The sequence below is a fragment of the Equus quagga genome, chromosome 9 (genome assembly GCF_021613505.1).
Source record: "Equus quagga isolate Etosha38 chromosome 9, UCLA_HA_Equagga_1.0, whole genome shotgun sequence".
In the NCBI taxonomy this organism is placed as follows: domain Eukaryota; kingdom Metazoa; phylum Chordata; class Mammalia; order Perissodactyla; family Equidae; genus Equus; species Equus quagga.
In genome coordinates this window covers 71,995,966-72,018,010 of record NC_060275.1, presented here as the reverse complement: position 1 = coordinate 72,018,010, position 22,045 = coordinate 71,995,966, and the positions used below count along the sequence as shown (strand labels likewise).

The window sequence follows — 22,045 nt, the reverse complement described above, 5'->3', positions numbered from 1 at the left end:
AGTGGAATGTGCAAATTTAACCGCTGTGCCACTGGGCAGGCCCCTGTTTCTGGTATTTTATTAATAAAAATTTAGAGGAAATAATATCTTAAGAGTATAAGAAGACCTTAAGCTTATTCCACACATTGTGATGGATTTATTACCTATTAATAGAGAAGTTTTTTTTTTTTTTTGAGGAAGATTAGCCCTGAGCTAACTACTGCCAATCCTCCTCTTTTTTGTTGAGGAAGACCAGCCCTGAGCTAACATCCATGCCCATCTTCCTACACTTTCTCTGTGGGATGCCTACCACAGCATGGCTTGCCAAGCGGTGCCATGTCCGCACCTGGGATCCAAACCGGCGAATCCCGGGCCGCTGAGAAGCGGAACGTGCAAACTTAACCACTGTGTCACCGGGCCAGCCCCCCGAGAAGCTTTTCTTTTAATTCTATATAAAACTCCTTTCTTGAAACCAAAGAGTAAATATTTCAGAATTAAGTAATAAACAAGCTGTATAGCTTTTGAACTAAAATCTTCATTTTCTTCAAGTAAAAATAAGTGGGAATAGTGATATCATAAGGTCCTATAAAATCAGGATGATGCTTACCATTTAAGGATTAACTCTCTCCAAAAGCATTTTATGTATAATACCTTGTAAAGATGCATAATGCTATGATTGTTAAAAATGCTATTTAGGAAAGAATTTTTGTGAAGTGAAACATGGACCTGTGACACATACATTATTACAATAGGAATGCACTCAGACTTTGGTTTCAGCCTTATCCAGGTTTTTCAGTGAGCAAATATGTATCCAGGCCCTGGTCACGTTAGGAAAGAATATAATCTCCAAAGTAATATAAATGAGATGAAAGAGGAAGGAAAACAGCACTAAGGGGAACATTTTGGGTTAGCAGAAATTTCTTGCCTTCAGCTGTAAATCTTAACATTAGACAAAATTCAAGCCACAATATGCAGGAGCAAACAATAAAAAAATGTCAGGTTATCAAACGAAACTTTCATAGGTAAGACTAGGTTAGAAAGCTTAAATTATATTGAAAATACATAGGAGAATTCAAATAATTTTATAAATATATAGCGGAAGCCATATGCTTAAGGAAAAAGATAAACAGAAGCAATTATTATAGATGAATAAATGAACAAATGTATTAACTTCCAGAAGTGTGAACCAAGCAAGAGTATGATTTTGTCTAGAGGAGTCACTCCTCTCAAGGGCTTGTTATATGAGAACAGAGGCAGATGCAATTGATGGCTCCAAAGCCTAGGCTTTTGGGAGCTGTGACGTTCACAGGTGATCTGCCATGATGCCTGGTACAACTAATCTCATATGTTAAAGGGTTCTCTTCCTTCTCAACATTGAAAATGATCTGAAAGGAGGGGACGTGGGAGAGAATGAATAGGGGAATGCCATGATCAATGCAATGATAGACCATTGTCTACTCTTATAAATATTTTATTTTTCAAAGACTAAAGAGAAAAATAACAAAACTGAATGCAAATCTTTATTCCTTGTAAACTCAAGTCACTCCTTACAAGGGACTTGTATTATTAAAAATATCACAGTGATCTGTTTTATGTCTAAATTTGGTATATACAGAAAGAAATAAAATATAAAACGACCCTCACAGTTTCAAACAATAGTACATTGTGCAACCTCACACAGAAAATATCTTTTATAGGGAATTTTTCTTAAAAACTAATTATATAACTATGTTTCTTTAAAGAGAAAGAGATGGCAATGAGTAAAGTGTTTTTAATTATTCAAACTAAAATTTCCATCTGTTATCTTTCACTTTGAAAGTAACTTTTGGAATGGTAAATCATAAATCAAAGAGAAGCAAACATAGTTATAAGATTCAACTTTCTTATGTCTTTCACACTTAATTTCAATCATGTCTATTTTAAATCTTGAAAAACAATTGGATTTTGTTTTCCTCTGTCAGCTCCAATTTGGACTTCTCCACTTTAAGTTTCTGTGAAAGCTACAGTGTACATGGCATTTATAAATCCCAATACAAGTATCAGTCATTATTATTATTATTATTATTATTATTATGTCTATAAAAGTGAAGTCTTGAATCCCTTGTTTGTTTGAAGCACATTCTGTTAGTTCACTAATAATGTGAATTGACCGTTATTAGTGATGTTAGATGTGTTAGGGATCTCAGAATTATCAAGGAATTAGAAGGACATCTGTGAAAATGCACAGCCCTTGCCTGTGTTTTATCTAGTACTTGGAGAGATATTCTCTTTCAGTCAGGTGTTAGTACTGGCCTAAACGTTGCATTGTATTTTTCTTTAGTAATTACTTTTGAAAAACAATTCTAAAAGTGTTATTTTAGAATGGATTTGCTACACTTTTAAGAGCACATTATGCTTGTGTTGCATCATTCTTGAAAACAATAAAATATATGACATGAACATATAACGTTTCCATTGAAACAATGTAGAAATATCCAACTTTTTAAAGGGGCGAAGGCAATCCACATGATAGATTCATTAAAATAATTTTAAAAGTATGCTATTAATAATTGGAATATCATAGATTATTACATAAACTTGTTAGGTAGTAAGCTGCAAAGAGGAATTTGCTATCAGGGGCTTTTTAGAGTATATAATTTCTTTTTCTTTCTTCGTCGTCGTCTTCTACTTTCTTTTTTTTCCTCTTTTTTGCTTTAATCACCTGCCAATCTTAACTGAACTAACAGAGACAGAGGAAGGAAACATATTCAGGACACAGCAGAAGGAATACTTAATACAGACATGAAGGAGAAATTTACATATTATTCAAGACCTCTAGTTCCTTAACTGGAAGTATGGGAGAGTCTCTATTTTTAAACTCTGAACATCACCAGGACCCTGAATAAGAGGTTTATATGCATTTTTTTCCTTTCATGAAATGAAATTCAGCATCTACTGAAAGAAAGGGAGGTGTCTAATTTTTATCCAACTTTAATTACACTTGCTTGACTTTAAATCAAGAGTTCTCAAACTTTCTTGGTTCATGGCACCCTTACTGTCTCAGCAATTTTTTTCAACACTTGCTAGCCAGAAAAAAATATCTAAGAGTTTCACTTATTAAATAGTACTATTAAATAACGTAACAGTAATAATCTGTGTGGTGTACAACGGATGTTGCTGTGCTTCCATTGAAAACATACAATATCCTGCAGTGCCTCTAAGTCTGCTGCAGTGTCTTGGAGCACCACAGTGCAGTTTGCAAAATATAGCCCTAAATCAGTAAAATACAAAATCGTAGTTGGAAACTATGTAAAGCATCTTAAAAATCTTAAAGAGTAGAAGCCAGCTGCAATTTGTATAAGAATTCAGGTGAATCAGGTGAAATCACAAAAAGTAAATATGAAGAATTTGTCCTAGCTGGAAAGAAGAAACACATAGAATGTCTTTTACGTTTATAAGATAGTCACACACACACACACACACACACATACACACACGCACGCATGCACGAACTAGGCTTAAGATGACATCCAGGGAAGAAAAAGAATAATAAATAAAATAAGCACCCAAATAAAATAACCATCAAACATACAAGGAAAATTAATTAGGCTATGTAAATGTACAAGGAAAAGTAATGATAAAATTTTAAATATAGTCAATAACAATTGATCAGAAACAGTCCTGAATAACCCCATAGTGTATGTAAGGAAATCTATGCTCTTTGATGTGCAAACAAAATCAAAATTGGCTGTAAAAATAAACCTGCCTCCTTCTTCCTCCTTCTCAGTCTAAGCATGGCTGTAGCTTATCTTTTCCCCTCTGAGCTGCCAAACAATGTTTAGCAGAGAGATGCCTCTGTTTGTCAGCAGAAACCTGACTAAATTGAGTTCTTTGGTACACAATTTTTGTACTTCTACACAAAGAGGAAGAAAGAAAATCCTAGAAAAAACAGTTTGAAGAAAGTAATAAGAAATGTCAATAGAGTAGATCACAGGGCAAAGACTGTATATTTAGAGTATAAATTTAAAACTAATACAATGCAAAATATATATGTATGTCTGACGTTTCTTTGCACCACAAATAAAGCATTCTTAAGGTTTCTTTTGTAACAGGACAGTTGCGAAGTTGAATGCAACAGTACAGCATCAACTCTCAGTTAAGTGGCTTTGGAAGGCTTTGCTTTAAAGCCTAAGTATTGTATTAAACAAGAGGAGGGATTAGGGATTGGGGCGGGGGTGAGGGGTGGGGAGGGAATGGCCTGAATAGTGGGAAATGAGACACATCCAGAAAGGTAGGGAAGGAAATTATCATGAATACTGCTGCATTTTGCAAAGATTCATTCCCTAATGGAACAATTTCCCAGAAAAACAGAAGGCTTTCTCTGATTAGAACTATAAGTCACAAAGAAGAAAAAAGTTTGTTATCAGTTTTTATAAATATTGAGTTAAAACAGGGGCCATATGCCTCATATTCTGACCTGTGGGTCTAAATTAAAGTTGGTTTAGTATATAACCACTGATTCATTATAGCTCCCTAAGGACCACAGATGCTTCAAACTAGAAGGAAGAACTTTGGAAAATCTGTTTAGCACAATTTTACTCGACCTGAGCCAAAAGGCCAAGAAGCAATATTTAGGGCAATTTCAGTCAGTTTTAAAAGCATTCATTAGATGCTTATAAATGATCCATCAGGTAAAGAAGAAAGCCTGTAAATAAACCAAACTACAAAAAAGCATTCTAAAGGCGTGTGCAAGGCCAACGGCCACTCTAAACAAAATTATGACATTAATTAGCATTCTACTGTTTTTTTTTCATTCCCTTCTCTGATGCCTCTCTCTACTTTCCCACTCCAGATACTTATACTTAACTTTCACTAACTTTGCTTTCAACTAGTAGCCAATTAATAACAGAGATGTGTTAGTAATGCTCCCAGAGGTATTTGCATCTGAATGTAAATTAGTTGAAAACTAAATAAACTTCAATCAGCCTCAAAGGCAGTACTTCTCAACCTTGGCTGCACATTAGAATTACCTAGGGAGTTCTTAACATTCAGGCCACAGATTTAATTCGTTAGGAGTGTGGCCTCAAGCATCAGAATTTTTTAAAGTCCTCCAGGTGATTCCAACGTAAGGCCAAAGTTGAGAACCATCAGTTTAGGGAAAGCATTTGAAAAAATAAAATTTCAAAGCTAGTAAAGGAGATGTTTTTGAGTGGAGATATGTCATGTTGCTATGTTGAGGTTGCAAACTGGTGAAAAAGTTCTGTTCAAGGTAAAGGACCATTTTTATTATGACAGAAAATGCTCATAACAAAAAAAAAAATCACTAGAGACTCAATTTGTAAGTCTTGATTTTAGCAAGCTACTTTGCTGGAGTTTTATTTATAAAATAAAAATAATAATAGCAATGACTATCTCTTGGTGCTGTTGAGGATGATCAAATGAAACAGGGCACCAGAAAATGTTTTATAAACTGTAAAATTTTATTATGACATAGCTGAGCAGTAGAACTATTTATCATTAAAAAGACTAGTTGTAATGTGGATTATAACTATAATATGGATTATTACCTAAAAGATTTGTCATTTTGTTTTAATAGGCACTTCCTGAAATCTAAGTGTCTAGCTCAGTGTTTCTTGAAGTATGGTTCCCAAACCAGTAGCACCAACATTACCTGGAAACTTGTTAGAAATGCACATTCTTGGAGTCTACCCCAGACCCACTGAATCAGAAACTGGAGGCATAACCTAGCAATCTGTTTGAACAAGACATCTGGGTGATTCTGATGCATACTAAAATTTAAGAACTTCACATCTAGCCAAGCATTAGCAAAAAGACACTATGTATGACTAAAATCAAAAGTTGAATATACAGTATTTGTTATTTGAACCTTTAAAAGTCACAGTTCAAAGGCATACTGGCATAAATTACTACTTAAAAAAAAACCTCCTAAAACTTTGTATTTTATTTAATTTTTTATTTTTTGAGGAAGATTTGCCCTGAGCTAACATCTGCTGCCAATCCTCCTCTTTTTGCTGAGGAAGACTGGCCCTGAGCTAACATCCGTGCCCATCTTCCTCCACTTTACATGTGGGACGCCTGCCATAGCATGGCTTGACGAGCGGTGGGTAAGTCCGCACCCAGGATCTAAACTGGTGAACCCCGGGCTGCCCGAAGCGGAATGTGCTAACTTAACCACTGCGCTACCAGGCTGGCCCCTATTTATTTTATTTTATATTTTTTTGAGGAAGATTAGCCCTGAGCTAACATCTGTGCTCATCTTCCTCTATTTTCTATGTGGGATGCCTACCACAGCATGCTTGATAAGCAGTGCATAGGTCTGTGTCCTGAATCCGAACTGGCGAAGCCCAAGCTGCTGAAGCACAGCAAGAGAACTCAACTGCTACGCCACCGGGCTGGCCCCAAAACTTTATATTTTAAAATAATATAATTCTCACTATCCAGCCAAACTTTGCCAATTAACACATTAATCATGAATACAATGGTAGCATATAAATTTGGGAGTTGGATAAATTACAGAGTATACAATACTTTGGATAAGGAGTAAAGAAACAAAACTCTAGTAGGAGTAACAACGGTTCAGAAATAGTCAAATTTTAATTCACTGGGCTTGAGTTTCTCTCAGAGGAAGAGTCACATCTATATCTTAAAAATCACATTTATCCTGAAGACAACACCCCACAGCATCTCAATGTTCTTATTCAGGCTGAGGAAGTGTTTCATCACTGACTCAGAGAGAAGACCGTTACTGGTACTGAATCACCACCAATGCTTCCTGCAGCAGCAGATTTGTCATCGAGTCTGCTAAGCAACAGAAAAACAGTCTCAAAACTTCTTATCTTACAAGATCTCAAAAGAGACAGCTGTCAACATTGCTCCCAAACTCAAAGTCCAAAGATCTCGCCATTAATAAAATATATGCAGTACAGCAATAGGTGAGAAGATTGTGAGGTTGCAAAAGAAAGTTCTTTGAGATCTTTCTTATTTTCTCTTTTTCCATTTTTAAAAGTTCTGGCAGCCTCAAGACACCAAGCATCACCCTGGAAAGATGAGAGTGGAGTATCCCAACTAAGAACTGACTTTGGTATTGATCCTTAGTTCCTTAGTGAAAACTAGGTAGAAATGACTTTTTCCTGAAAGATTCCTTAAGTATAGATGAAGTTCCATTTACTATTACCAAGCAGCTGACTCTGGCTCTCTACTTTGATCAAGATTCCTGAGTCCTAAGGCATTTTACTTCCCTCAATCACAAGCCTTCTGTATAAAAGGGTATAGGAAGGTTAAAAGGGTATAGGAAGAATAGAGATATCCGTACTCTATATCCTAGGAAATATTTTCCACCTATTCAAAGAAAACAAAGAGAGGAGCTTGGTTTTACTTATTCATTCTAACCAAAACTATGCTGTCTCTCCTGGGCAATCCCTTCGCTCCATCTCATAAGAAAATTAGCAATTCTAAACACTCATTTCTCACATTGGAAAGAACTAGCACAAATATATAATTACCAAAATAATTAATTCCTTGTGTTCATTCACTCATTTATAAACATTTATTGAGTGCCTAGTATGTTTCAGACATTGTTCTAGGTGCAAAATGAGTCTAGAGGGATGCACAGCCTTCAGTGATAAGGACACAGATTCTATGTGTCTAGAGTGCTAGGTTTCGGTTTCTCTGTCAACCATGACCAGTGGTACTCAAACTTGAGCAAGCATCAGAATCACCTGGAGAGGCTGTTAAAACATAGATTGTTGGCCCCCACAGAAAGTTTCTATTCAGTAGGTTTGAGATGGGGCCCCCAAATTAACATTTCTTATAAGTTCTCAGGCGATGTTGATGCTGCTGGTCCAGGGGCCACTTTGAGAACCACTTATCAAGTAAGACAAATTGCAGCTCTTCACACTATGCCTGCCAACTTTCAAGCACTGGATATCTCTCTTCCAAAGAAGGCAATGGCCTCATGAATGCTGTCATATCACAACTGAGCAGCATTCTGGTTCCCAGAACCACCTCAAGTATCTAGGATCAGTAGATCCAGAATAGAAGAAAGAAGTATAAATAACAAAGAAGAGAAAATTCTCTCTCCGGGGGCTTTTCTCCCTCCTCATGTTTTTTTCGTTTAATCTCCTATCACAAGAAATCACTTTTGTGTTATGATTTCTCAATACAAGTGTTATGGACAAGAATAACACTCATTAAAGATTTTTCATACTTCTTTACTTTCATAAAATCATAGATTTTCTTCTAAATTCAGTTCTCATGGCCTTTTTTTTCTTTTTTGCTGAATTATCTCCTTTTTGAACAAAAGAATCATAGGGTTAGAAGGAACATTGAGAATTCACATAATCCCTCCTTGGCCTCAGACAAGACTGTGTCTAAACCATCGCCAAATATAGCAATTTTCAGTACAAAGACGAACAGGCACTAAGAATTTCCTATTCAACATTCTGTCACATCCTTGAAGATACTAATATACTTTCCCTCAGCCTTCTCCTCTCCAAGCTAATCAGCCTCAACATTTAGACTTTCCTCATTAGATTTCCTAAACTTTGAATTATTTTGACTCTTCTTTAATAAGCTTATCCCATCTTACTTCAGGGACTGAATTATGTATATATTGTTATGAAAACATTTTTGGAAGGGGGAAGTTAATTGATAGATTGAATAAGAAGGAATTTAATTGAAACAAAGAAAGATATAAGTATAAATGCCACTAAAATATAATGGCATTAACTTAAATAATTAATTTCAAATATCCTTTATTTTACTAAAAGAAATAGTAACACCCTATAGTTTTTAAAACTTTACATTATAAATCACCAGCCATTTCATACACAAAATGGATGGGAATTAGAAATCTTTTTAAATATGCCACAAATTATACATAACCATGTTTCATGACACTTCACACAGGAGAAAACATTATTCTTATTCATTTGCTTTTTTATTTGGTATAGTGTTTACTACTTAAGTTGTAGTTGTCAATCAATGATTTTAATTCTATATGAGTCTAAAAATACTGAATCTACTATATGATAATCATTTCTGTGAAAATAATTTCTCTGATTCAAGCCTTAAGAATCAGAGGTGTTTAGAGATTCAGTGAGTACGGGACAAGATAGGATAAAGTCCATGTTAAATCATATGTTTCTGAGCAGTTTAGAAAGGGAAAGTAGGTAATACATTGGAATATGGGGTAAAATGGGATGATCCACTTTATTTCAATTTTTCCCATTCTAAATATCACTACTGAAAACTTAATCTTTGCTTTTGGAATGGTGATGTGCTCTAGTCCAGCCTAGGCCTGAGGGATGGGTTTGTTTCCTTGCCTACTGGGATCAAGGTGTACGGTGGAGGCGATGCATTTAGTCTCCAGAGAGAAGGAAGATGCTGCTTGCACAGCACTTCTACTCACCAGTCCATGCAGCAGCAAGGGTGTTGGCTTTGAAGGAAGCCAACTGTCCTGCTCTCCCAGCCAGAGGTAAAGAATTGCATTGGTGGCCACTAGAGGGAGGAGGATTAGGAATAGAGTAAATTGTGGGGAAAAGGCACCCATGAAAAACGCACATGGGACAACCAACACATCACCAACCACCGCCTAGCAGCTACCTCTCTGAGGGACTATAATGGGGTCAGCATAGACCATTAACTTAGAGACCCAGACACCAGTAATTATTGTAGTTTCCCAGTATATAGTCCCTTAACTTTGATGGGTGGAGAAGGGAATTTTAATAGGGTTGTGGGAAACACACAAGCACACAAACACAAACACACAGCACACAGACATACATTCTCATCCCCCATTACAAGAAGTTGCATCTGTGCCGTCTGATTCTTGCTCATTTTCTTATTTAAAACTCTTGATGTTCTTTACCAAGAATGCGTTCACGAAAAGCATACAGCCCACCTTCAAGATAGTCTTGGGAGAAGCACCAGCAGAGACACTCATTGTGCCAAGATGTATTTTACCAACAAATCTGTACAAATTACATGAGGTTAAAAACAAACGGAATATAATATAATTAAAGCAAAGTTTCTTTTGCTAAATTACAGCTTGAAGCAAACCTGCAAGAAATGTTTCCAATTAGCTTCTTTAGCAAACACAAACCATAGCTCAGAGTATGTTTTGCTTTCCATCCTGCCCTCTGGGTGGGCTGCCTAGTGGGTGTCTTACCTCCAGCACAAGTAGCTGAGCATTCTGACCAAGGCTGATGATTCCATGTAAAGCCAACTTCATTGTCTCCACTGCCAGTCCGAGCGATGGGAACGTTGAACTTATACCTAATTCCCAAATTCTGTTCCTGAAGCAGAACCTGCCATTGAAAACAACTGGTGAAGATAATTAAAATATAATGAGCCTTCACTCAGATATTTATTATTTCTTTTGAAGAAGAAAATGTCATAAAGTAAGTCTTATAGGAAATTTAAGATAACCTTTAGAACACATGCACTTATACTGAATATTCTCCTTCCATTTTCATGCGTAATTTGGAGTCATTTCTCTCACCTGCCTTGTTCGGTTATAAAAATATTATTCAAGCAGGCATTGAAAAGATCAAGCAGTCATTTGGAAAAAGCACTATGGCCTTAACTTTACACATAGTTTACACCCTTAGGCAAACCATTTTACCTTTATTTACCTTAATTTCACCACCTGTAAAACAGAGACAATAAAGCCTGTCCCTTTCTACCTCAGAGGGCAGATTACAAACAGTAGAAATGAAATGGCAAAGACACATTTACCATGACAATGAGATTTTCTGAGGTGGGACCTAGAGCTTCCAAGGATTCTGGTTCATCAGTTGGTCTCTTATAGTGAAAAGCTGTCCCAGCAACATCAAACTTCCTAGGCCAGTCAATAGTCCAGGCACCATTAATATAGTAATCATCCCCTTCAGATTTTAAGGCTAAAAAAAAAAAACAAAAAAAAAAAACACAGTCCACCTAAAAATGTGAAACTTCATTTACTACAATGTCACTGACTAATAATAACTGCACTGAAGTGTACAATGAATATCTATGTCCATTTAGAGATGGGATTCTTGACCATTTTCCTAAGTACAGATTAAAAGGGTAATTTCCCATGTGAATGTCAAGAAGATATTAAGTATAACGTTATTGATAGAAAGAAATGAAAGGTTTATCTGAAGAAATGAAAAGTTTATGTGTTTATAAACATGTGGAATTAGCAAGAAAAATTACGACAAAAGGAATAACTAGGGGTGGGGGTGGGAGGTAAGGAGAACATTTTCCTGTCCAAATATTAAAACAGTAATTATATGAATATGGGTAGCTCAGAGAACCTGTAGTACTGGCATGGCACACAGATTCACAGAACAATGGAACCAAAGAGACAGTTAAGAAATAAACCCAAGTACATATAAGATTAGTATACGACAAAGGAAGTGTCTTAAATCAGTAAAGGAAAGATAACAAGAAATGGAACTAAGACAAAAGACTAGCCTTTTGGCAAAAAATATAAATGAATATCGCTGAATTTATATCTTGATCTTTATATAAGAATATATAAAGAATGAATACCAATATATAAGAATAAATACCACAATTCTACTCTTAAGTATATATCTAAAAGAAATGAAAATAGGTACTTAAACAAATATTTGTACACATATGTTTATAGTAGCGCTATTCCCAATAGCCAAAGATGGAAACAGCCCAAACGTCCACCAATGGATGAATGGATAAACAAACTGTGGTATATACAATACAATGGAATACTATTCAGCCATAAAAAGGAGTGAAGTATTGATACACGCTTCAATGAGGATGAACCTCAAAAAACATTAAGTGGAACAGACAGAAAGGTCTGACAGAAAAGGTCACAAATTGTATGATTCAATTTATGTGAATAGGCCAATCCATAGAGACAAAAAGCAGATTGGTGGTTGACAGGGGCTAGGGAATTTGAAGTAACTGCTTAATGGACACAGGATTGCGTTTCAGGTAATGAAAATATTTTGGAATGTACTAAATGCCAATAAACTGTTCACTCTAAAATGGTTAAATTCTATGTTATCTTACTTTCATCTCAACAAAAGCAAAGTTAAAAAAAAAAGAGAGAGAAAAAGGATAAATGCCAGATGGTTAAATATTTAAATGTAAAATAAATATAGTTACATCACAAAATGCTAGGAGAAAATGTGGGAGAACTGTTCAAAAAATAATATCAAGGTATGAAAAGCTCTTCAAATCATGATTTTAAAAGATTAATAAATACACAGGCATACTTTTTAAAAACTCCATAAAGAAAGAATGTATTAAAAAAGTTTAAAAATAAGTGACAAAAAAAGGGTTATTATTAGCACTACTATAAAAAAACTCCTATAAATAAATAAGACAGTGATAATTTTGATAATGATTATCATGATTTGACAATGAGAAACATGTCAGTTTACTGTTTTGTTAGTATGCTAGTTTCTTCAAAAACTTTAATTTATCAGACCAGGTAAACAAGCAGCTCAAAAGGACTAAAAGCGGTATAGTACAGAGAGTTTCTGAATCTCTGGACCTCCTCTACTTGTCCTTAATATTATAGACCATTTTCATTCCCCAACTCCCATCTGCCTGGCAAATACACTTGTGGTTTCTTGACTTCAGCTATGTTGTGAAGATTGACTTAATTGTCAAAATTAAATCAATTAACCTGCTGAGATAGGAACATAACCGATTTTAAGGATTATTTAGTCTTAAATTTAAAATTTTTATTTTCAACCCTCACAGTGGTTTCCCATCTCATTTAAAACATCAAAATTACTTAAGTTGTAGAAGGACATTTGAGCGTGTACAATATGACATAGTAAAAACAAAAATAAAAACAAAACCCCAGCAGCTTTGAATTCTCCTTCTATGTGAGCTCTCACTCCCCATTTTCTCCACTACTCAGTGAAGGGATCCTAACTCACTTTTGCTGGTACCATATTGTAATTCAGAAATACATCCAGCATTTTAAGAAGGACTGAATAAGAATTTACTAAGGGAGAAGGATGTGGCATCATAGACAGAGAATTAGCAAAGGGAAAAATCTGATGTTAGAAACTTTATTTTTGTTTTGAGTTTTGCTGATGCAGAAAAGAATCCAAAATTATGGTGTAAAAATAAAAAGGTCTTTTTAAATAAAGGAAGGAAGAGTGTGATGATACTGGTGTTCTATCTAAACATACATTCTAGATGTAATCTTACTGTTAAAATATTTAAAGAAAAGAGGGTGAGATTTTAAAGGGAGTAAGGACTTGTCCAGGTCTTTCTAGGGGCCTCTTGAAAGTCTAAATCTGTCTCAAAGGATCAAACATCAAATAAATGAAATTCCCACTTCTTCCCACGTTGAAATAACTGGTACTGGACTTGCCCTCCAACTGTTAATAACTAGAAAACCCACAAAATATATGAATCAGATATTCTTAGAAATTGACCAGGACTGTGATACATGCAACAAGGTGAGTCATATAATCTCTCAGCTTTCTGCCTGGAGGCACTTTCTGTCAGTGTAGAATGGGAGAACCCAAGCAAAGCCTGGTGGTCTCACCAAGTTAGAAGACAGAGATCAGAAATTGGGAAGGCTAAGACAGCTGGAATTAGCAGCATCAGAGAACTAGAGTAGGAGGGAATCTGTTGCTGAATAGTAATCTGTGTATGCAGAGGATAAAATTCCATGAAGCCAGGCAAAAAAACTACTAGGGAGCTATAAGCAGAAAAATTTTCAGAGCAAGATTTCAGAGTTTCAACCACTAGGGCATTCAGTAGAGACCCAAGAAGAATCATGCCTTTTCAGTAGGGCTGAGTAAACTCTAGAAATAAAGGCTACTCTGGACTCCTCCAAACAAAGCTCAAAAACAAGCCTCAAAAGGATCAAGCTCATCTACAAGTTACTTAACACTCTTTAAAGAAAGAAAACAAAATCCAGACTCTCAATAAAAAAATACTCACAATGTACAAAACACAATGAAAAATTACTACAAATGGAAAAAAGCAGGAAAATGTGACCCAAACCAAGAAGAAAGCCAAGTAAAAGAAACATTCAGAAATGACAGAAATTATGGAATTAGCGGAACATTTGAAATAGCTATTATAAATATACTCAAGGATTTTAAAGGAAAACAATTATAATGAGAAGAAACTGGAAGATATATATATAGATGGGTGCTCAGATTTATACAAAGAAAGGAAGTAATAATTTTTCTTATTTTTTAATTTTTAAAAAGATAATTGACTCTTTAAAACAAAAATAATAACGTATTGTGGGATTTATAACATATGGAGAAGTAAAAGGTATTTTTAAAAAAATAGCACAAAGGATGGAAGAAGACAGTGGAAGTAAACTGTTGTAAGGGCTTTGCATTATACACAAAATGGTGTAATATTATTTGAAGGTGTACTGTGATAAATTAAAGATGCCTTTTGTAAACTTTAGAGCAACCACTAATTAAATAGAACAGAAAAGTATAGTTATAAGCCATTAGTAGAGATCAAATGGAATACTACAAAGCACTAGATTAATCTAAAAGAAGATATAAAAGGGAAAAAAACCACATAGAACAAACAGAAAAAAATAGAAAAATACCAATGATATTCATAATTACATTAAATACAAATGATCCAGACAAGGAGTTGGCAAACTATGGCCTACCACCTGTTTTATAAAAAAAGTTTTATTGGAACACAGCCACACTCATTCATTTATGTATTATCTATGTCAGTTTTCACACTACAATAGAAGAACTGAATAGCAGAGACAGAGACTGCATGTCCTATAAAGCTGAAAATATTTATTACCTGGCCCTTTATAGAAAAAGTTTGTCAACCACCCCCCCATATAGCGACTGCAAATAGCTATGCAAAAAAGCATAGATTGTTAGACACAATAAGAAATCAAAATCAAACTACATGCAGTCTACAAGAGGCATATTTTAAATTCAGAAACACCTATAGGTGAAAAGTGGATGAATGGAAAAAAAGATTTACTATGCAAACACTAACCAGAAGAAATCTCAGTGGCTAGAGAAGTATCAGACAAAATAGACTTCAGATCAAAGAACATTATCAGGAATAAAAAGGAACATTTAATAATGATAAAATGTTCAATATATCAAGAAGATATAATCATTGTAAATGTCTATACACCTAAGACCAAAGTTTCAAAACAAATAAAGCAAAACTTTACAAACTAATGAAAGAAATAAATTCACAATTCTATTTGGAGATTTCAACATGATTCAGTAATTGCTTAAACAAGAAGGCAGAAAATAAGTAAGAATATAGATGACTTGAACAAAACTAGCAGCCAATTTAGTTTAATTGCCATTTATGGAATAATAAACCCAATAACACCAGAACATACATTCTTCTCAAGTGCACACGGAACATTCACTAAGATAGACCATACGCTGGGCCATAAAACAAACCTCCACCAAAGAACTAAAATCATACAAAGGATGTTTTCTGCCTATAATAAAATTAAACTAGAAATCTGCACCAAAAAAGATCTGGGAAACCTCTAAATATTTGGAAATTAAATAATACTTTCTAAGCTGAGTCACAAAGTAAACAAGAAAATACTTTAAATTGAATGATAATGAAAATATAACATATCAAAATATGTGGGATGAAGTTAAAGCAGGGAAATTTATAGTACAAAATGCTTATTTTAGAATAGAAAAAAGATTTTAAAAATCAATAATATAAGTTTCTATCTTGAGAAGCTAGAAAATAACATACAAAGTGAATAGAAAAAAATAATAGAGACAAGTGGGAATCAATATAATGGAAAATGGATAAGTAATAGAAAAAATCATTTAAGCTAATAGCTTGTTCTTTGAAAAGATCAATAAAATTAATAACCTCTCACTAGAATAATCAAAAAGAAGAAAACACAAATTACCAATGTGAGAAATGAAAGAAGAGTCATCACTACATATCCTACAGACATTAAAAGGCTAATAAGGGAATATTACGCACAGCTTTATGCCAATAAATTCTACAACTTTATAGCTATTATGAAAATTGAATTTTTCATTAAAAACTTCCTACAAAGAAAACTCCAGTCCAGATGGCTTCACAGTTGAATTCTATCAAACATTAAGAAATAATACTGATTTTACTCAGACTCTTTCAGAAAATAGAGGAGAAAAGAACACTGCCCTATTCAATTTATAAGGCCAGGTTTATCCTGATATCAAAACCAACAAAGACATTACAAGACAATACTACAGATCAGTACCCCTTATGAACATAGACGCAAATATTCTTAATAGAATATTAGTAAATCAATTTTAGCAGTATATAAAAAAGATAATATATAATGAAAAAGTGGTTTTTATCCCAAGAATGCTAGATTGATTTAACATTTGAAAACCAATCAATGCATTTACTATATTAATAGGGAAGAGGAGGGAAAAAACAACACATGATCATGCAATAGATTCAGAAAACCTCAACATCCATTCATGAAGAAAACTTTCAGAAAACTAAACATAGAAGGGAACTTCCTCAACCTGATAAAGAGCATCTATATAAATCTTCTGGCTAATTTCATATTAAATGGTGAAAAAACTAAATGCTGTCCCTCAAGATCAGTAACAATGAAAGGATGTCCACTCTCCTCACTTTTATTCAACATTGTACTGAAGGTCCACTATTATAAGGCAAGAAAGAAGAAATAAAAGGCATAAAGATTGGAAAAATAGACGTAAAACTGCCTTTGTTCAAGCACGACATGATAATTTATGTTGAAAAGGAAACCTACAGAACAACTATTAAAACTAATAAGTGAATATAACCAGGTCATACGACATGAAGTAAATACAAAAAGAAATCAATTGTATTGCTACATAATAACAAACAATTCAAAAATGAAATTAAAATTTTAATACCATTTACAATAACATCAAAAAGCATAAAATATTTAGTGATAGACTTCAGAAAAAATAGGTGTAAGATCTATGCATTTAAAATAAACACTGGTGAACAAATATAAAGACTTAAATAAATATATAGGGAAATATTTTCATGTATTGGAAGATAATATCTTAAAGATGTCAATTCTCCCCAAACTGATCTACAGATTTCATATACAGTCATGTGTCACATAATGACGTTTTGGTCAACAACAGATGGTATATATGATGGTGGTCCCATAAGATTAGTACCATATAGTTGAGGTGTGTAGTAGGTTATACCATCTAGGTTTGTATAAGTACACTCTAGGATGTTTGCACAATGAGGAAATCACTTAACGATGCATTTCTCAGAATGTATCCCCATTGTTAAGTAACAGACGATTGTAATCTCTTTTTGCAGAAAGTGATAAGTTGATTCTAAAATGCGTATAGAAAAGTAAAGGATCTAGAAAGGCAAAAATAATTTTGACAAAGAAGAACAAATTTAAGGACCTTATGTTCCTATTTTTAAGACCTACTGGAAAGCTCTATTAATCAATACAGTGTGGTTTTGGTTTAAGGACAGACATATATATTAACTGGAGGGAATGGAAATAGACCCATACATTCATGTTCAATTGATCTCTAAAAAAATGTCAAGGTAATTCAATGGGGGAAATGACAGTCTTTTCAACAAATGGTGCTATAATAATTGAGCTCTATATGAAAAAAACTGAATCTCAACCCTTACTTTATACTTTATATAAAAACTCAAAACAGACCATATATATAAAAGTAAAAGCAAAAACTATAATTTCTGGAAGAAATACTGGGGACAATATTTGCAACCTTGGCGTAGGCAAAATTTCTAAGGTAGAACACAAAAGCCCAAACTATAAAAAAATTAATAAATTAGATTTCATGAAAATTAAAAGACATCATTAAGAACAGGAATAAACAAGGCACTGACTAGGAGAAAGTATTTATAAAACATATATTTGAATAAAGACTTGTATCTAGAATATACAAAGGACTCTCTAACTTGATAAAAACCAAAAAAATTAAAAATAGGCAAAATACTTGTTTAGATGTGGCAAAAAAGATATATATATGGGTAAAATTTAAAAGACTGACAATAATAAGTATTGACAAGGATGTAGAGCAACTGCAACTCTTCAAAATTACTGGTGGGACTATAAATGACACAACCCCTTTGGAAAAGAGTTTAGTAATTTCTTAAAGTTAAACATGTACTTATCATATGACACAGCCATATTACTCCTAGACTTTTATCCAGGAAAAATGAAAATATATGTCCACACAAAGCTTGTCTATGAATCAAAAAAGCTTTATTCATAATAGTCAAAGACTGGAAATGACACAAATATCTACCAACAAATGAATGTATGAACAAATTATGGAATATCCACATAATGGAATATTATTTGGCAATAAAAAGGAATGAACTTTGGATATACTCATCAATATAGATAAATCTCAAAAACATTATGTTGAGCAAAAAAAGCAGATGTAAGAGTATATACTGTATGATCCAATTTATGTCAAATACCAGAACAAATAAAAGTAAAATACAGGGGGCCAGCCCGGTGGCACAGTGGTTAGGTGCACACGCTCCGCTTTGGCAGCCTAGGGTTCGCCAGTTCAGATCCTGGGCGCGGACATGGTACCGCTTGGCACGCCATGCTGTGGTAGGCGTCCCACATATAAAGTAGAGGAAGATGGGCATGGATGTTAGCTCCAGGCCAGTCTTCCTCAGCAAAAAGAGGAGGAATGGCAGTAGTTAGCTCAGGGCTAATCTTCCTCAAAAAAAAAAAAAAAAGTAAAAATATGTAACATCAGAAAAGAGATCAATGTTTGCCTGAGGCTAAGGCTGAGGGGATTTGATTGTAAAGGCAAATAAGAGAATGCTTTGGAGTCATAGAAATGTTCTATGTCTTGGTTGTGTTATATATATATGTATGTATATGTGGCATTTACATGTATACATATAATTATTACTCTATGAATTGTATACTTACAATGGATGCACTTTATTATATGTAAATTAGACCTCAATAAAATTGATTTTAAAAATCAAATAACCAACCCAGTGAAGAGTAAGCTATAAACTACTACTTTTTTGTTTAGTTCTCACATGTGGTCCTATAAAACTTGGAACTTCCTTCATTTTAGCATGAAAGAATTCTATCTCAAAGCAGTATGTCTTTTCCTTCATGATACTGTGCTGCTTTTCCTCACTAATTTTTAAAATCTAGCAAAATATGCTACTTACCAATATAGTTCTTTGACACGGCAACTTCTCTGACTTCAATATGAACAGAGCCTCTTGGTATCTGCACTACTTCCATGTAGCCTGGAACACAGAAGACAGCCAGTAACAAGCAGCATCTGCAGCCTTGGTCAGAAAATGAGTGCTGAGTAACCATTCAGTTACAACAGTTTCCTTCTTCTTCCATTCTTCCTTTGATTTTGCACTTTTACAATTATGAAATATGGGCAAATTCCCCTTTGGGTTCATGAATACATCCAGAGTATTTTTCTTTTTCTCTAAAATTATCTCAAGTTATCTTTAAAGCCTCAACATGTATAATATTGGTTCATGTTTTTTCCTCAACACATGGCCCTCACATTAATGCTCTGTGGAAATTCCCATCTTAAAGAAACATGGCTAAATGAAGTCAAGTAGAAAGGAATAATATTTCCTTAAAATATCCTACATGAAGCCACATGTAATACTTAAAGGACTGAAAGCAATTTGGGGAAAAAACATTGTCTGCCTAAATAAAGAAATTTAAAAATAAGCGGGGAGGGGAAGTCAAGTGTTTTGGCTATTCCAAGTACACCAGAGGTGTGAGGAAGAGTTCTCTCTACACACTCACCTCCTCTGGGCAACGAATCATTGAAGAACCCTTCAATGGCATCGCATGTGCTTCCATCCCCTCCACAGACTCGACATCTATCTTCCCTAGCATCGGATCCCAAAATATTATCACAACCTACATGCTGAAAACAGAGAAGAATATTCAGTATGTGAAAAAGAGAAATTCTTGGAATCATAACTAACCAAATAATATAATTTGCTTACTACCTGTTTTTCCAGTAAAGAAAATCAAAACAGGAAATATTTTCCTCTTTCCACTTTTACCTTCACTCTCCAGTAAGTTCTGGCTAACATTTTTCAACATATAAGTTTAAAGAAAAAAACCTCTGATTCCCCAGGAATGTATGTCTATATTTCTAACCTGGATCTCTTCTTCATTTATTGATACCATGCTCCAATTCTTAAAATATTTTAATTTGTTAGCAATGGGTTCTGATTTATACTCTCAATCAAGAAATGCAAGAATTAAGAAAAATGGCATATGGTCCTATACAGGATTATAACAGTACGAGTCTTGACTGAGCATTATGGTTTGCCTTTTTCAAACCACAGGCTCTTTTGGATATCCAATTGTTAGTGTCAAGGATTAGTTGTGGAATTCATGCCTGAGTAAATCTTAAAAAATGAATACCTGTTTCCACTAGCTGAATAAAATTGCTATAAACAAAAAGGAGATATAGGCATGCAATTTTAGAAGTTGAAATTCTACCTATCAATTTTGCAATTAATCGCAGAAATTTGGACTTTTATATTATTTTGGAACTTGAATTTGTACATTTGACCTTTAGTCACTGATACCAGGCATGTACTCTCTGAGTAAAACCTGTACCTGGGTCTTTTTTACTCCCCCCCCGCCCCCCAAACTTTAATACTGTCACAGAAATAACTTTTTCTTCAAGCAAATAAAGTAACACACACACACACACACACACACACACACACTGGGTCATCATATACATCTGGAGGCAAGTAGCTAGAAGGACAGAAACTCTTGCAAGAAATTATGAGGCTAAGTAAAATAGTGTTTTTTATCTCTTCTTTCTCAGTTTCTGGGACTTAGTTTTGTGCTTCTCTTTAATGTGAAACAAAAACAAACAAAGAAAAAGTTATGAAAACAGTGGTTTTGTGGCTTTTCTTATTATGATAAGATTCATAAACAGGTCTAGGAAAATAGCATGGATTTTCTCCTACAACTCACAACTAGTCTGGCTAATTGTTTAACGTAAATGATTTAATAAGGTAAAGACTAACTCTGTAATGAAAACTATTGTAGAGACTTCAAAAGGAGAAGGTAGGAGGAGCATAGCTGTTTCACACTTCGAGGAAAAATTATGCTATGAAATATACCAAATAATCTTCCAGTGAGAACATATGGTTGCCGTATGAATAAGAGCTGAATCCTTGTTCTCTCTCTTTTTCTATCATCTTGTTTGTAAACAGAACAGAAGAATAATAGAAATTAAAGTCCAAAATATTTTCATAGCTCTAGCAATCACTATAAACATAACTAGAACACCGGAATAAATCATATTTGCATGGAGCTTGAATATGAATGGGTCCTTCTACCTCTAGCTATATATATTGTCATCCTTACTGGAGACTGACTACCTTCTCTAAAATGTAGCTCTCTTTATTAAAACTGAGCATAGCATTAATTAGGAGCTACTATCTGAGAAGAAAGATGAAAGTCTCAAAAACCCCAACAAAAAGCAGTGGAAGTCACAATCTGAGCAACCTTGCATTCTCCGTTGATACAGATATCCAGTGAATCCGCATTGCACTGAGTCCCATCAATCACCGCAGGGGCACGTTCAGTGTAGAAATTGTAACCTTCAGCCAGGCAGTTTAATGCACAAGGTTTTACCCCACCTGGACAAATATGGTAGAAGAGAAATAAATGAAGTGGTTCTCCTAAGGAACAGTGATTCAACACTATCCATAAGAAATTTACAATTCATATAGACATCATTCCCTGACTATATATCTAGATGTATAGATTTCTTTCTACCTTTGCTAAAATTTCATGTTTATTTTCATTGCTTGTGCAACTTGATGGAGAACCTGCTGTGTAGTTTTAAGGTTTAAAATTTTCAGATATTTCCAATATATAATAACAATGTATTTTAGGTCAAAATGGATCACAGTGGAGGTAACTGAATGTTAAAAAAAAATGGATGAAATAAAAATTATCTACAAAACTAACTAAGAAAATAAAGTCTAAGGAGGCTTGAGACAATAACTTCATATAAAAAATAGGAGTTTTCTGCAATACATGCCA

The 22,045-nt window shown here is 34.2% G+C and overlaps 1 protein-coding gene across 2 annotated transcripts in view; it reads right to left on the bottom strand.

Moving 5' to 3' along the window:
- The window catches only part of ADAMTS6 (ADAM metallopeptidase with thrombospondin type 1 motif 6), a 315,103-nt gene that overhangs the window by 44,864 nt on the left and 248,194 nt on the right, over positions 1 to 22,045 (bottom strand). The window contains exons 16-21 of one of the 2 annotated variants that reach the window (XR_006890005.1): positions 21,503 to 21,636; positions 19,766 to 19,889; positions 19,159 to 19,239; positions 10,717 to 10,880; positions 10,148 to 10,286; positions 9,389 to 9,477 (exon numbers count right to left, since the gene is read on the bottom strand). Coding sequence is in view for 1 of the 2 variants with exons in the window: in XM_046670994.1 (XP_046526950.1) it covers positions 10,148 to 10,286; positions 10,717 to 10,880; positions 19,159 to 19,239; positions 19,766 to 19,889; positions 21,503 to 21,636 (642 nt within the window). In the remaining variant the exon portion in view is untranslated. The remainder of the gene's footprint in view (positions 1 to 9,388; positions 9,478 to 10,147; positions 10,287 to 10,716; positions 10,881 to 19,158; positions 19,240 to 19,765; positions 19,890 to 21,502; positions 21,637 to 22,045) is intronic. The other variant, XM_046670994.1, reaches the window with a different exon arrangement.